A 16,604-nucleotide genomic window follows, 5' to 3' on the forward strand; every position below is an offset into this window, starting at 1 on the left:
ATGGAGAGAAGGTCATTGATGAAGCAGCAGAAGATGGTTAGGCCTAGGACGCTACCCTGAGGAACTCCTGCAGTGATGTCCTGGGACTCTTCCTGTAAGATGTTTCTTAAAACTTACCTCATTTTGATCACTTGTCCTAATATGTCTTTATTTGGCTCGGTGTCAAAATAGGTTTGATCGCTTGTGTGAAGCACTTTAGTAAGTTTCGCTATGTTAAAGGCACTAGATAAATGCAGGTTCTGTGAGGCCATTACTAGTTAACTTGAGGTTTAATCTGGGGGTCTGATCTGGACATTTACTGAATCCTGGCCTTGTTTACAACTTTCCTGATGTCCTTAAGTGGAGAGCTGGAGGAGTTTTGCTTGAAAAACAGATTTTGTTCCTGCTTACTTTGGCGATAGTGTTGGTTTGCATAGTGAAGGTTGCTTTTACACTACTTTTAGTCTGGTATCTCTCAAGGATCTACCCTCGACACACTCCTATTTCTTGACGACATGCTGTCCCTTGGTGACAGCATCTGAAAACACAACGACAAGTTCTACGTGTAGGAGGGCTGACGAGGCACAGCACTACTGCACCGTCACCATTCTCAACCCTTTTACTGTCTCTCTAACTTGACAGACTACTTGTCCAACATCCAGTATTGGATGAGCAGAAATTTCCTCCAACTAAATATCGAGAAGATCGGAGTCATTGTCTTCAGTCTCCGCCACAAATTCCGTTCCCTTGCCCTGGTAACTGTCTGAGGCTGAACCAGACTGTTCACAATCTTGGTGTCATGTTTGACCCAGAGATGACTTTCATCTGCACCACTTCCGCAGCATCGCCCGACTCTGCCCCCTGCCTCATCTCGTCTGCTGCTGAAACCCTCATCCAAGCCTTTTGTTACCTCAAGACTTGACTATTCCAATACACTCCTGGCCGACCTCCCACGTTCTACCATCCGTAAATCTGCGGTCATCCAAAACTCTTGCCCATGTCCTAACTTGCACCGGGACCCATTTTTAGAAACAAAGAAAATTTATGGCACAGAGGGAGGCCATTTGGCTCATCGTATCTGTGCCAGCCGAAAAGAGCTATCTAGCTTAATTCTACTTTCCAGGTTTTGGTCCGTAGTACTGTAGGCTATGGCACTTCAAGCATATATGCAAGGGTTTTTGTTGTGATGAGGGTTTTTGCCTCTACCACCCTTTTTAGGCAGTGAATTCTGGACCCTCAACTTTCCTCTAATTCTGCCAATTACTTTAAATCTGTGCCCTCTGGTTATAGACCTTTTTGTTGAGGGAAATAAGTCCTTCCTATCCGCTGTATCTCGGCCCCTCAGAATTTTATACACAATTAAATCTGCCCTCTGCCTCCTCTTTTCCCCAAAACACAACACAGCCTATTTGATCTTTCCTCATAGCTAAAATGATCCATCAGATAGTCTTTCAAAAAATGCTCGGAAACTATGCAAACAAATCTCCTTGTATGGAATCATACAGCACAGAAGGTAGTTTTTTGACCCATCTTGCCTGTGCTGGCTCTTTGCAAGAGCTGTCCAATGTAGTTTTAGCTCTTCAAGTATATTTCCGTAGATATGGAAGAAATCAAAATACTTTGTGGGAATTTGCTGTCTGCCCTCTGACTAAAGCTGAAGTTCCTTGGGACCTTTCACTACATGGTTGGTTGACATCCTTCCATCAGTGAAAGATGATGAACACAAAGTGAACAGTCTGTTTCGGTGGGGTGCCTTTTCTTTGTGCACCTTTGCTGATGGCACATATCAGGCACCATATAAATGCAAGTTCTTGAAATGTTGAGTTTCTCGGATCTCCTTCGGAGTGAAATTAATATTTCCAAGATGGGTTCTAATAAACAAGGCCCATTGGATCTCCTATCAGGATATTAACACTACCATCTTTTTATTCATACATGTAGCTGTTTCTTAAATAGGTGCAGTGACTTCCTGGACATTTTCCCCTTTGCAGCATGAACCTATACCTCCTTGTCCTTGTGTATTTTAAAGCATTTGGGTCCCTAACATTCTCTACCTTAAGTGTATTGAGTATTTGGGTACAATGTTCCAGTAGTATTTCTGCAGCAAAGTAAAGTAGTTTAGGTTTGGGTGGCTGCGATAATAACTGGAGTCTCACAGTGGCTGTGTGCAGCCCTTGTTTAAACTGGTTTTGAAGTAGTTCGTCACTTTGCTCCTCATTTCCGTGGTGTAAGTTCCATACATACAAAGTAACTTGCATAGTATTACCACTTGCGAGTGCAAAAGACTTATTCATTTACTGATGTACACTGCCTTTTGAGACCAGAACGCTTTGAAATGCAGTGCCTGTCACCAGCTGTGTTAATATCTAACAGTGAGTTGAATAGTTTTTTTTTGGTATGCTAGTTGTCCAGGACACCAGGAGAACTTGCTGCTTATATCTCAACAGCAACTTGAGATTTTATTTACCAGATCAGGCAAATGGGACCTTTCTCATCCAAAGGATAACATTTCCATCAGGGGCAGTATTCCCTTGGTACTGCCTGGACTATCAGTCTGGATCATGGGCGTCACGATTTATCATGGAGCTTTGTGGGGCCGCACACACAATTTTAAATCCACCTTTCAATAATTTAACATGTTACGGAAACTGTAGAAGCAAGCAAATCTTGGCCTTCTGATTGAGGATTTATCCACTAATGAGACAGCGGTGCTGAAGACGGATCTTTTCAAACCTCCAGACCAGAAAGTTAATCGAGACAAAGCAATGAGGAAATAAGCACAAATAGGACTGAGTCACCTTGGCTTTGAAGGCCACGGGCTGCGTTACTAGGACTGCTATTGGCGAGACGCCCCAGGCCTAGATTACACAATGGGCGGTCAGTAGTACCCTGGGCTAGCTGCTGTCTCGACTCTGGCAGTGGTGGTGCTTTGCTTAATAGTGTTGCTGCAAACAGCAGCTTTGGTTGAAGAAACCACTCGCGTTTCTTATCATTTGGGCTGTTTGAGAGTTTCACAGGGCTTAATTCCTGTGAGAAGCATATCTGTTGCTGTATCTCATTGCAAGGCTGGATCTGGTTTGTAGACTTCTGCACAGCATGGGAAAGTTGCATCAAATAGTTAATTATCTGTAAGATGCCTGCTTCCTGGGGTAAATCTGTTAAACCTATGTGTATCGGGTTCTCTCCTGTGATCACTCCCCATAACAGCCACATTAACAGATGTTACCGTTGAAGCTTGTCTAATGAAAAAAAGATTCCAGTTGAGCAATAATTGATGTGCATTTGATAGCATAGAGTTAAGGCGTAACAACGAAAGGCTAATGGCACTGCCTACAAGCTCTCTAACTAGAGATGAACAGTGAATGCTGGAAGTAACAGCAGATCTGTCAGTGTAGTGATACACTGATGATTTGAACCATTTTATTTGCTGTTTTTATTTTTGGAATTTTATACTGCTGTACGTCATGCAGGGAAACAGCAGCTTGCTAATTGACCAATAGAATTCCTGCTACGTGCCGCTATCAACCCATTACTACTTGAAATAGGCGAGGGTAGAATATCTTAATTATCTGTGTAATGTAGTGTGTGGTCATGAACAGTACTTTAACTCAAATATTAGCCGGCCCCCTCCTTTGGTCAAATGTTTGATTCCTGATGTCAGTAGTTATTGCAGTACCGTCTTCCTGTGACTTGTAGTGATGGACTGCTATGATTCAACCACCCAGCTCAGTCTTCGAAGTCAACCACACTATGCTGGGTGGATGCCGAGTGAGGTCCTTTGCGGTAGAAGGGTCGAAGAAATCAGCAGTATCCAGGCAGTTGCTGCTCTTCTCTTGGTTGACTCTAGCAGCACAGTTGGACCCTGTGGTCTATGGACAACTGGTCCCAACTTGTTTGCAGGAAGGTTGCAGTCTAGAGAAACCAAAATTGGAGAACAGGTTAGGACAATGGAAAGCAATGTGTCTTCAAGGGAAGCCCAAATTAGTCGCTGGGGACGAGGGTTACTGGTTCCTAGTGACTTAATAAGTCAAATTCTGTTTTTTAATATCACAAGGTAATTATGAATGGGGAGGCCATTTGGGCCATCTTGATTCATCTATCTGCAGAGATCCTAATGTTCCCTTTATTGTATCATCTAATTGTTAAATAATTTCCGGGGTTTTGTTTCCAATACTCTTATCTGAATGTTTAGTTTGTAATTCAACCATTCTGTGAAGAATTATTTCCTGATATCAGTCTTTAAATATTTAAGCCCATGTCCCTGAGATCTTCTACAGTCTAATTTAGTGCTCTGGGCTAAGTTTTTCTACGCTGTTAGTCATGATACCTCGAGATTATCTCTCTGCTGCTGCCTTTTCAGGCTAAAAAGCTTAAATTGCTCCAGTCTTTTCTTCTAACTCATCTCTTGCTGCTAGGGATCATCTTGTGGTTCTTCTCTGCACATTCCAGGATTTTTACTGGTGCCTTGGGAATTGCATTCTTTTATCCATGAGGACTGCATTGCAACATCCTTGATGACCTATTTTTATCAGATTTGATACTGCGGTTTCATCCATCCTGTTCACCCAAATCACATCAAGTATTCGAATGCCAGTAGCTAGCAGTACATTGTGCCAAGGGCAGTTAATTCCTGTATTTTAATCTTTTAAAATTTCGGTGTCCTTTATTTATTTTCTGAAACCATGACTTCTCACTGAAGCAGTTTTGTGCTTGTTGGTCACATATTTGTCCAGCTAGCTGCTACTGTGTATAGCTGGACAACAGCTTGCATTTATACACCACCTTGAACAGTCAAACAGCCCAAAGTGCTTCACAGGAGCATTATTGGACAAAATTTCACACCGAGCCACATCATGAGATATTGGGACAGGAGGTGGAGAGGTTTAGGGAGAGAATTCCAGAGCTTAGCACCTGGACAGCTGAAGGCAGTCACCAGTCATGAGCAAAGGAAATTGGGGGATGTGCCAAAGGCAAGAATTGGAGGAGTTAAAAGATCTCAGAGGGTTGTATGGCTGGAGGAGGTTACTGAGAGTGTTTAGCATGCTTTTTGTTTGGGGCCATCAGCTCAATCGGGTATCTATATATGCATATACCTACTAGAAGGGGGTTACCAGATTGCAGTAAGGTGTGGGAACCTGGGCTAACTAACTCCCCCGGCACCCCAGCCCATGCTTTTCCTGCTAACCCCAGCCCTTAACCTAATGGGAGCAGAGTGCCATTGGAGTGTGCATGCTGCCATTTCAGCTGGCATCAGCTGTTCACTTCAGACCAGGAGCTGAGCCTGGTATTTCTTAGATAAAAGCAAAATACTGCAGATGCTGGAAACCTGAAATAAAAACACGAAATGCTGGAAATACTCAGCAGGTCTGGCAGCATCTGTGTGTGTGGTGCAGTGCTACACCATGTATTGGTGTTAACTGCTCTGCCTTGGGGATTAAGATCTTCATTATTTTCTACTATCTTCATTCACTTTGATTCCAGTTTAATTTTTTTGTTTTTAAAAAAAGGCGCTAATCTTTAGATGCTTAAATAGAGTTCAACCCTGGACAGAGACACGAGGAATACATCCAGCCCCGAGAAGGGTCACGAGACTGATTTGTAAAGTTAGAGATCCAAGGGTTATAATCTCCTAAGTGAAATGGGATACTCCTGAGTACCAGTTCAAGTTAAACCATGACTTCAGGACAAGGGAATGCAGTTGTACACTGGCAAAAGGCAAGTCTAGGACTGATATAGAGCAATGCTTCTTCGAACAGTATGATGGATACCTGGAATGGCCAACAACCCAAGCTGGTATTGGAATAGTCTTGTGGAAGAGTAGTGCAGTCACAATGTGTGGTGTCAGCTGACAAACAATTAAATGCTTCGATTGGGGAGGGGGAGAAATCTGTCGGTTTCTCTGCTTTATAAGCATGTTAGCTGTAGATCAGTCAATAGCACTTTCGCCTCTGAATCACAAGATTCCGCATTCAAGTCCCACTCCAGGACGTGAGAACAAAAATCAAGACTAACATCTGAAGGAGTGCTGCACTGCCACCTTTCAGATGAGGTGCCACCTGCCTGCTCTGCTGGATGTAAAATATCTGATGACACCACTACTCTTCAAGATAGTGCCCTGGCCAATACTTATACCTCAATCAACATCACAAAAACAGATCATCTGGTCAGTATTGTATTGCTGTTTGTGGGATTTGCTGTGTGAAAATTGGCTGCCATGTTACCTGCATTTCTTTTCTTTCGGGCCTCCTTATCTCGAGAGACAATGGATACGCGCCTGGAGGTGGTCAGTGGTTTGTGAAGCAGCGCCTGGAGTGGCTATAAAGGCCAATTCTAGAGTGACAGGCTCTTCCACAGGTGCTGCAGAGAAATTTGTTTGTCGGGGCTGTTGCACAGTTGGCTCTCCCCTTGCGCCTCTGTCTTTTTTCCTGCCAACTACTAAGTCTCTTCGACTCGCCACATTTTAGCCCTGTCTTTATGGCTGCCCGCCAGCTCTGGCGAACGCTGGCAACTGACTCCCACGACTTGTGATCAATGTCACAGGATTTCATGTCGCGTTTGCAGACGTCTTTAAAGCGGAGACATGGACAGCCGGTGGGTCTGATACCAGTGGCGAGCTCGCTGTACAATGTGTCTTTGGGGATCCTGCCATCTTCCATGCGGCTCACATGGCCAAGCCATCTCCAGCGCCGCTGACTCAGTAGTATGTATAAGCTGGGGATGTTGGCCGCCTCGAGGACTTCTGTGTTGGCGATACGGTCCTGCCACCTGATGCCAAGTATTCTCCGGAGGCAGCGAAAATGGAATGAATTGAGACGTCGCTCTTGGCTGGCATACGTTGTCCAGGCCTCGCTGCCATAGAGCAAGGTACTGAGGACACAGGCCTGATACACTCGGACTTTTTTGTTCCGTGTCAAGTGTGCCATTTTCCCACACTCTCTTGGTCAGTCTGGACCTGTTACCTGCATTACAACAGTGAATACCTTTAAAAAGTACTTCATTGGCTGTAAAGTGCTTTGAGTTGTCCTATGGTCATGAACAGCACTATACAAATGCAGGTTTGTCTGTCTTTTTTCAGCACACACTGATTCCATTTAGTCTCTCTATCTGAGTTGAATTCCATCTCCAGTGTGTAGTTTGCCTCTGTTCTAAAGCAGCCACTGCAATTTATCAAATTACTGTTCCCACACTCGTGTTATGGTATGCAGTGGGATAGAAATCTTGTCACTGAGCTGGCAGATGATCGGAAACTGAGGCGTTCCTTCATGTCTGACTGCTTATTAACCCTTAAATAGACTGCAGGCTGTGGACTAGGCATTAATGTAATTCACAGACCTCTTGAAATGTTTTTGTTTATTTCCAGAATTATTGGTTGGAGAGAATTTCTTTTGCTACTTTTGTACAAAATCCAAGCTTTTCATTTGAACAATTGAAGGGTGTTATTACATGAAGTTTAGTGTAGGATCTGAGATGTTATTTTGGAAGAACAAAAGCTCGCCAGTAGGTTGTTTTCAAAATTATCTTCCAAAAGCAGCTAGTAGATTTTTAGATTTCCTACATTTTGGTTCTGCATGGACCTGTTGGGCTGAATCTCATCCTTGTTTTCAAATCCTTCCATGGCCTCGCCCCCTCCCTCACTCTGTCATCTCCTGCAGCCCTGCAACTCTTATATCTGTCCTCTGACCATCCATGGTTTTTAACATCCCTAATTTTTAATCACTCCACCATTGATGGCTGTACCTTTGATTGCCTTAAGCTCAGAATTCCCTCCCTAAACCTCTCCACCTCTCTTTCTTCTAAGATGCTCCTCAAAACCAACCTTACTCATCCGCCCTAATATCTCCTTATGTGACTGGTGTCAAGTTTTATTTGATAATGCTACTGTGAGGCACCTTGAGATGTTTTACTACATTAAAGGCACTATATAAATGCAAGTTGTTGTTGGTTTAAATGCTCATGAGGTGAAATCCACTCCATTTGCATTTTGGGCTGGTACCTAAAAGCAGCTGTGCTTTAAAGGGTGCAAGGCATTCCCTGATGGTGATGGTACCACCAGCAGCTTGCCCTTTATATAACATTTTTAATGTTGTAAAATGTCCCAAGGAGTTTCTCGGGAGCAAAATCAAACCAAATTTGACACTGAGCTACATGAGATATTAGGACAGGTGACCAAAAGATTGGTCAGAGTTAGGTTTTACGGAATATCAAAGGAGAGAGAGGTGGGGAGATTTAGGGAGGGAATTCCAGAGCTTAGGCCTCGGCAGCTGAAGTCACGGCTATCAATGGTGGAGCAATGAAAATCAAGGTCTTGCAACCCACTGCTTGATAATGAGCTGATCATCCCAGGCTTGAGACCAAATCTATCTTGAGCGTTTCATTTGAAGGCTTTTTGTGGGCTCAGTGCTGTGAGTGGGAACACTCATTCACAGTTACTGCTGCCAAGCGATCTCTTCACTGTAAAATTGTTGCCCGGTGCAGTTGTGATATCCTCTACAGTTGAATAGCCAACTGATGCTCTTTGCCAAAGCTCAAGTAAGAAGTTTTTTTTATTCATTCATGGGATGTGGATGTCACTGGCTATGCCAGCATTTATTGCCCATCCCTAATTGCCCTTGAAAAGGTGGTGGTGAGCTGCCTTCTTGAACCGCTGCAGGGTAGGTACACCTACAGTGCTGTTAGGAAGGGAGTTCCAGGATTTTGACCCAGCGATTGGCAACTTGGATGCCTGTGGCATTGTAACCTAACATCTGTCAACTTCAAAATACTGCAGATTGGGATGGAACCGAGATATACCATTGTATGTGATTTTGCAATGTTGACCCAGTGCAGATCCTGTTTTCACATCATTATTGCTGACTAATATATTGAAATCTGCTGCGTTCTGATTAAAAGGTACATGTAATGGTGAGAATTCAGCAGTTTGAGGATCTGTGCTCCAGTGTATTAAGCTTGGACTTTCTGCTGCACTCAGCAACTCTGATCATTTGAGCTTTAAGACTTTGGCAACTCCCATGCCCAACCTGTTCCACCTTCCTTGCTGTAGCGGTTCCCTCCTTGCCCTTAGGCTACTGTATTGGAGTCTGTAGGTGTAATTTGTGATGAAATTTGAACAGTTGATGACTTGCTTATATTCTGTCCCCTCAAAGCCCTCCAACCTTGAATATAATTTGCTTTGCTATTGGTTCTCCCTGAGAATCTATAGGAATGCTCTTTATAACTAAGTCTCTTCTAAGGCACCTATGCTGTCATCCTTCTGCCTAGTGTTCTCCACCTAGGGTGCCAATTGTCCTGGAGTATCTAGGAATTGAAGATTAGTCTCCTGGACACAGCTGCAAACAAACCAGCAACAGCACGGCGAGATAGGGAACTCACAAAAGAAACATCAGAAATAGCAGGAGTAGGCCATACAGACTGTTGAGCCTGCTTCGCCATTCAATAAGATTGTGGCTGATTGTTGACCTCAACTCTACTTTCCTGCCCTATCCCCACAGCACTTGCTTCTCTTAGTGCCCAAAAATCCTTAATCCAATCCATTGCCCCCAATCCTGAGTGATTGAGTACTCTTCGTTATTATTTACTGCTATAAAATGTGTGCGTGTGGAGATTTTGGTTGATACATAGGAACAGGAGGAGGCCTTTCAGACCATAGAGCATGTTCAACCATTCAGTTAGATCATGGATCTGTATCTTAACTTCATTTACCCCAATTGTTTCCATAACCTTTAGGGCCCTTGCCTGTCTATCAATCTAAGTTTTGGATTTAATTGACCCCTCAGCCTCAACAGCTTTTTGAGGGAGAGCATTCCATGTTTCCACTTCTTTGTGTGAAGAAGTGTTTCTGACATTACCCCTGAATGGCCTGGCTCTAATTTTAAGATTATGATCCCTTTGTACTGGACACTCTCAACGGAGTAAATAGTGTTTCTCTATCTACCCTGCCTACTCCTTTAAACACCTGTAAAATGTGTGTGGAAATTCTGGTTGATACCTCGGGGCCATTGAGCACCTCCAGCCTGTTCCACCGTTCAGTGTTTGCCGGGAGCGGTTGAATAGTGGTTATGTTACTGGGCAAGTAATCCAGAGACCTGATGGTCTGGAGCTATGTGCTCAAATCTCACCAAGGCATCTGGGAAATTAAATAAATCTGGGGGAACTAAAAGTAATGGTAACTAATGTTGTAATGTAACTAACTCGGAATGTAACTATCGGATTTTTTTTTTTAAAAACAACCCATCTGGTTCACTAATGTCCTTACAGTATGACAAAGTATTGCTGTGCTATTGCACAATCCTTTCTGTACTAACACTGCAGTTTCCTTGCCAGTGTAGTATAAAGGCTGAGCTTTCCAGGCTGACTAGTGAATGTCTTTAATCTAAGTGGGTAATCCCAGTTGCCTGTCTCTCCACAGATCACACGCGCTGTAATGTATGGATTCTCGATGGTGAACTGTACCACAAGGGCCTCCTTAAGTTTGCTGTTTCTGGGGACAACTTGAAGAACACACTGGCAGTCTTTGTGGCAGACATGGCCAGACCTTGGACTATCATGGATTCTTTGAGGAAATGGGCCAGCGTCTTACGCGGGCACATCGACAAACTGAAAATCGCACCTGAGGAAGCGAGGGAAATGGAACAGAAATGTGAGTATGGGAACATTTTTTAATATAGAATGGGGGGAAAGCTCTATTCAGTGTGCATCCTGTGGACTATTTTGATGAGTTGGATTGTATTAGATGCAGTGGAAAGAATGTTGGTGTTCTGTTCCACCTCTGGTGTTACTGGTGTGTTCTGTAACTACAATATTGAGAGCTCTAGTGACACTTAGTGTTGATTCTAGAAATGTTCTACCTATTAGAACTTACTGTGTAACTACTTCTTGTGGTGGTGTCCATTCTGTAATGTTATCTCAACTGCAGTGATGGGTCTGTCAATCTAGTTAGATTAAATTACTTTTGACATTCTGAAATGTCGTCTTTGGCCTCCTTATCTCGAGAGACAATGGGGAAGCACCTGGAGGTGGTCAGTGGTGTGTGGAGCAGTGCCTGGAGTGGCTATAAAGGCCAATTCTAGAGTGACGGGCTCTTTCACAGGTGCTGCAGAAAAAATTGTTTGTCGGGGCTGTTACACAGTTGGCTCTCCCCTTGCGCTTCTGTCTTTTTTCCTGCCAACTGCTAAGTCTCTTCGACTCGCCACACTGTAGCCCCGTCTTTATGGCTGCCCGCCAGCTCTGGCGAACGCTGGCAACAGACTCCCACGACTTGTGATCAATGTCACAGGACTTCATGTCGCATTTGCAGATGTCTTTAAAGCGGAGACATGGACGGCCGGTGGGTCTGATACCAGTGGCGAGCTCGCTGTACAATGTGTCTTTGGGGATCCTGCCATCTTCCATGCGGCTCACATGGCCAAGCCATCTCAAGCGCCGCTGACTCAGTAGTGTGTATAAGCTGGGGATGTTGGCCGCCTCGAGGACTTCTGTGTTGGAGATACGGTCCTGCCACCTGATGCCAAGTATTCTCCAGAGGCAGCGAAGATGGAATGAATTGAGACGTCGCTCTTGGCTGACATACGTTGTCCAGGCCTCGCTACCATAGAGCAAGGTACTGAGGGCACAGGCTTGATACACTCAGACTTTTGTGTTCCGTGTCAGTGCGCCATTTTCCCACACTCTCTTGGCCAGTCTGGACATAGCAGTGGAAGCCTTTCCCATGCGCTTGTTGATTTCTGCATCTAGAGACAGGTTACAGGTGATAGTTGAGCCTAGGTAGGTGAACTCTTCAACCACTTCCAGAGCGTAGTCGCCGATATTGATGGATGGAGCGTTTCTGACGTCCTGTCCCATGATGTTCGTTTTCTTGAGGCTGATGGTTAGGCCAAATTCGTTGCAGGCAGCCGCAAACCTGTTGATGAGATTCTGCAGACACTCTTCAGTGTGAGATGTTAAAGCAGCATCGTCAGCAAAGAGGAGTTCCCTGATGAGGACTTTCCGTACTTTGGACTTCGCTCTTAGACGGGCAAGGTTGAACAACCTGCCCCCTGATCTTGTGTGGAGGAAAATTCCTTCTTCAAAAGACTTGAACGCATGTGAGAGCAGCAGGGAGAAGAAAATCCCAAAAAGTGTGGGTGCGAGAACACAGCCCTGTTTCACGCCACTCAGGATAGGAAAGGGGTGTGATGAGGTGCCGCTATGTTGAATTGTGCCTTTCATATTGTCATGGAATGAGATGATGATACTTAGTAGCTTTGGTGGACATCCAATCTTTTCTAGTAGTCTGAAGAGACCACGTCTGCTGACGAGGTCAAAGGCTTTGGTGAGATCAATGAAAGCAATGTAGAGGGGCATCTGTTGTTCGCGGCATTTCTCCTGTATCTGACGAAGGGAGAACAGCATGTCAATGGTTGATCTCTCTGCACGAAAGCCACACTGTGCCTCAGGGTAGACGCGCTCGGCCAGCTTCTGGAGCCTGTTTAAAGCGACTCGAGCAAAGACTTTCCCCACTATGCTGAGCAGGGAGATTCCACGGTAGTTGTTTCAGTCACCGCGGTCACCTTTGTTTTTATAGAGGGTGATGATATTGGCATTGCGCCTGTCCTGTGGTACTGCTCCCTCGTCCCAGCACAGGCAAAGCAATTCATGTAGTGCTGAGAGTTTGGCACTCTTGATTATTTCAGGGGTAATGCTGTCCTTCCCAGGGGCTCAGGTTTGACATTCTGAAATGTAAAGTCCCTTTTTAAAAAAAAAAAACTTTTTTTGTTGGATTATGAATTTCTGATTTGGGTTTCCTTTTGCCTGCATACTGCTCTACAAAAAGGAGTTAAGCAGGGGAATGACAAATAAAATGAAGGAATTTGATGACAATTGGGAATGTTGAATGATCCGTGGAGGATGTTGATTTCATGTCATCCTGTGCAACATCTGTTTTCATCTGATGCAGAGCAAGAGAGCGGCTGTGCATCAGGAAATACTGTATCCCTTCCTTTCTGCTTACTTGATCCCTTAGTATTTTGTCAAGACCACAGAAGACTTTTTTTTTACATAAAATGCATTGTACTTTGTTATTGGGTGTAAATTGCATTTCATAGTCTTCAAAAATGAAATTGAATTCATTAATAGTTTGTGGGCCCACATCCCCAAGGAAGAAGCGTCATCTTTGGACCATGGTCAGATATGAGAGTGAGATTACAGTACCGCAAAGCTAAATACAAACGAAAGGAATTTTTTTTTTTCATTTGTCCATAGAAACCTGCAGTCGATCATGGTTCCGCCCTTGTTTGGTGACTGCACAGTCTACTCAATAATGCCCCCTCCGCTCCTTTCGCTGAGATCAGCACAAACTGAAAATCTGACCAGAGACGCACAAAACTGTATGACTCTGCCTTTACCAATTGAGCCTTCGAGGAACAGTAGGTTTTATTAATTTTGGGTTTTGGGGGCTGGTTAATGCAGTGGACCTTTTTTATTTTTTTTGGGATCTGGTCCCAAACCTGAGCCAAACCAAAAGTCGACTTTGCTGACTGGCAGTAAAGATCCTGCCTCCTTGGTCTGGGAAGCATAACCACAGCATCAAAAAAATGCTAACTGGCAGTATGTTTTTGCAGCTTGACAAGCTTCACCCTAGAGTATAATGGTTCCACACTTGAACTAATGGCATAATAGAATCATGATAATGTGGGTTTATGCATGCTTGTCAGCTTAGGAGAACCTGTATCAGGGGACTAAACATGAGAATCTAGTCTCCATCTTTGCGCTCCACAGGGAGAATGGCCTCCCCAGACCTGAAATGGGAATTATTTTAGTTGCCAGCATGAATTGGGAAATCCACTGGTTTAATATGCATCGATTTTTAGTGAAATGTGCATAGAAACTAATTCTTGCACATCACTGACTCTGTTGCTTTGATAGTCGACTGTGAGAAATTGGCATGTATATTGAAGAATGCTTCCTAACTTTAGTAGTAGATGCTTTTATATTGCTGTTGTCTGTAACAGGTGCCCTGTACTCCTGCTACTTACAACATGCTGCATTAGAAAAGGACTTCCAAGTGATGTTTTGGGTCTATCTGTTCCCATCTTTTTCCTTCCCACATCCCAGGAATGACCCCAAGGCTGCTTCCTATTGGCTCTTCAGATGCAATATGAATTTGTGGAAGCTGCTGATAAATTTTTTTAAAATGGCTTGGCGATGCTCTGACATTGCAGGCCTCCACTGGAACACTGCTGAATAAGCCAACCCAATGGAGATTTTCAGTAATGTTTAATGTGGAGATCAGTGATTTATGTTGAAATGCAGCATTTAAAAAAAAAAGTTAATTATATGTTATTAATACTGGCTCTAATACACTCTATTTGTTCGGGAGAACTGAGATTTCTACTTAAACAGTATGTATATTGTGTGTGTAGTAAAATATAATATAATTTTATGTATGTCTATATATATTTCCTGTATGTGACCAGGCTGGACACATTGCCTACAGAAAGCAATGGATATACTGTAAATGGCTTCCTTCTGTTGTGCATCATCAGTTGCTTTTTTTCTTCAAAATGGACTGTCTTTACAAAAAGTGCAACGGTCATTCCCATAGGCTGTGTTTATTCAAGAGTATGATATTTTCCTAGGCCAGTGTTATTCAGTAGAAATGTTGACTAACTATAGGTGTGGCTGTGCCAAATCAGTTTTGGCCACATATACTCATTATAGTAGAAAATGCTTGAACACAATTCAGGTAAATGCACTTCATGTGTTCATTTACTGTTACGACCGAGGTGGGAGGAGTGCACTGTTTATTCTAGTTCCACTTCTCCACAGGTCACAACATATATTTACATGTTTTCCCACTTACCAATGCTGTCAATCATAGGCTCTATTTTTATCCCAGAATAAAACACACCAACCAGGTTTCTTTAATAACAAAATTATCAGTTTATTATAAAACAAGTCTTAACCAGTAATGGAACAAAGTATAAACAAACAGATTGAAATATTAAAGTTCCCTTTTTACCTTAGCCTCCCCCCCTCACACGCACATACACCAGTTATCCATAAAAATAAAGGGATTTTTGTTTTTAGAGCTCTATTACAGATTTTAAAAAAACAGTGAAGCTGTGAGAGTTGCTGGAAAACTGAGCTGGGTTGTGGTCTTTCTTGGGAATTCTCTTTTCTCCTTGGGAATTCTCTCCTTTTTTATACAGTTCATCCGCAACTCAAAGCAATTCAAAATTGGAATAAAAACAAGAAATGCTGGAAATACTCAGCAGGTCTGGCAGCATCTGTGGACAGAGAAGCAGAGTTAATGTTTCGGGTCAGTGACCCCTCATCAAAAGTGGAACTGACAGCAGGAGGTCAACCTTTTAACCTCCATCAATCTTGACCAGTCACTTCTTTGTAAACAACTTCTCCAGGTGTCCAAGTTCTTTGTTGTTTTTTGAGCTAGAAGTCGGTTGGTTTCCCAGAAAGGCTGGTTTTCCTCACAAGACCTCTCGGTGTCCCGTTTAAAAAAAACATTTCCAGGGACTGTTTTTCAAAAACAAGTGGCCTTTACATGAAGCTGTGAGGGAGCAGCGGTGAGAGTTTATTAACAGTGAGCCTGTGAGGGAGCAGCGGTGAGAGTTTATAAACAGTGAAGCTGTGAGGGAGCAGCGGTGAGAGTTTACAAACAGTGAAGCTGTGAGGGAGCGGCGGTGAGAGTTTATAAACAGTGAGAATGTGAGGGAGCGGCGGTGAGAGTTTATAAACAGTGAAGCTGTGAGGGAGCAGCGGTGAGAGTTTATAAACAGTGAAGCTGTGAGGGAGCGGCGGTGAGAGTTTATAAACAGTGAAGCTGTGAGGGAGCGGCGGTGAGAGTTTATAAACAGTGAAGCTGTGAGGGAGCAGCGGTGAGAGTTTATAAACGGGGAAGCTGTGAGGGAGCGGCGGTGAGAGTTTATAAACAGTGAAGCTGTGAGGGAGCAGCGGTGAGAGTTTATAAACAGTGAGAATGTGAGGGAGCGGCGGTGAGAGTTTATAAACAGTGAAGCTGTGAGGGAGCGGCGGTGAGAGTTTATAAACAGTGAAGCTGTGAGGGAGCGGCGGTGAGAGTTTATAAACGGGGAAGCTGTGAGGGAGCGGCGGTGAGAGTTTATAAACGGGGAAGCTGTGAGGGAGCGGCGGTGAGAGTTTATAAACGGGGAAGCTGTGAGGGAGCGGCGGTGAGAGTTTATAAACAGTGAAGCTGTGAGGGAGCGGCGGTGATAGTTTATAAACGGGGAAGCTGTGAGGGAGCGGCGGTGAGAGTTTATAAACGGGGAAGCTGTGAGGGAGCGGCGGTGAGAGTTTATAAACAGCGAGAATGTGAGGGAGCGGCGGTGAGAGTTTATAAACAGTGAAGCTGTGAGGGAGCAGCGGTGAGAGTTTATAAACAGGGAAGCTGTGAGGGAGCGGCGGTGAGAGTTTATAAACAGCGAGACTGTGAGGGAGCAGTGGCAAGAATATAAAAACCGATCTCGCAGCACTATTTGATGTGCTTGGAATTCTCCCAGTCTTGTCGCAAATATTCCTCCCTCAACCATACATGACTAAATGAGACGGATTAAGTGGCCATTCACAGAATCATGGAATTGTTACAGTGCAGGAGGAGGCCATTTGGCCCATCG

At 43.9% G+C, this 16,604-nt stretch overlaps 1 protein-coding gene across 1 annotated transcript in view; it reads left to right on the forward strand.

Annotated features, from left to right (window-relative positions):
* The window catches only part of dync1li2 (dynein, cytoplasmic 1, light intermediate chain 2), a 134,473-nt gene that overhangs the window by 8,510 nt on the left and 109,359 nt on the right, over nucleotides 1-16,604 (forward strand). Inside the window, exon 4 of the mRNA XM_068049063.1 lies at nucleotides 10,385-10,615. Within this exon, the coding sequence (XP_067905164.1) occupies nucleotides 10,385-10,615 (231 nt within the window). The remainder of the gene's footprint in view (nucleotides 1-10,384; nucleotides 10,616-16,604) is intronic.

The sequence above is a fragment of the Heterodontus francisci genome, chromosome 17 (assembly GCF_036365525.1).
Source record: "Heterodontus francisci isolate sHetFra1 chromosome 17, sHetFra1.hap1, whole genome shotgun sequence".
Classification (NCBI taxonomy): Eukaryota; Metazoa; Chordata; class Chondrichthyes; order Heterodontiformes; family Heterodontidae; genus Heterodontus; species Heterodontus francisci.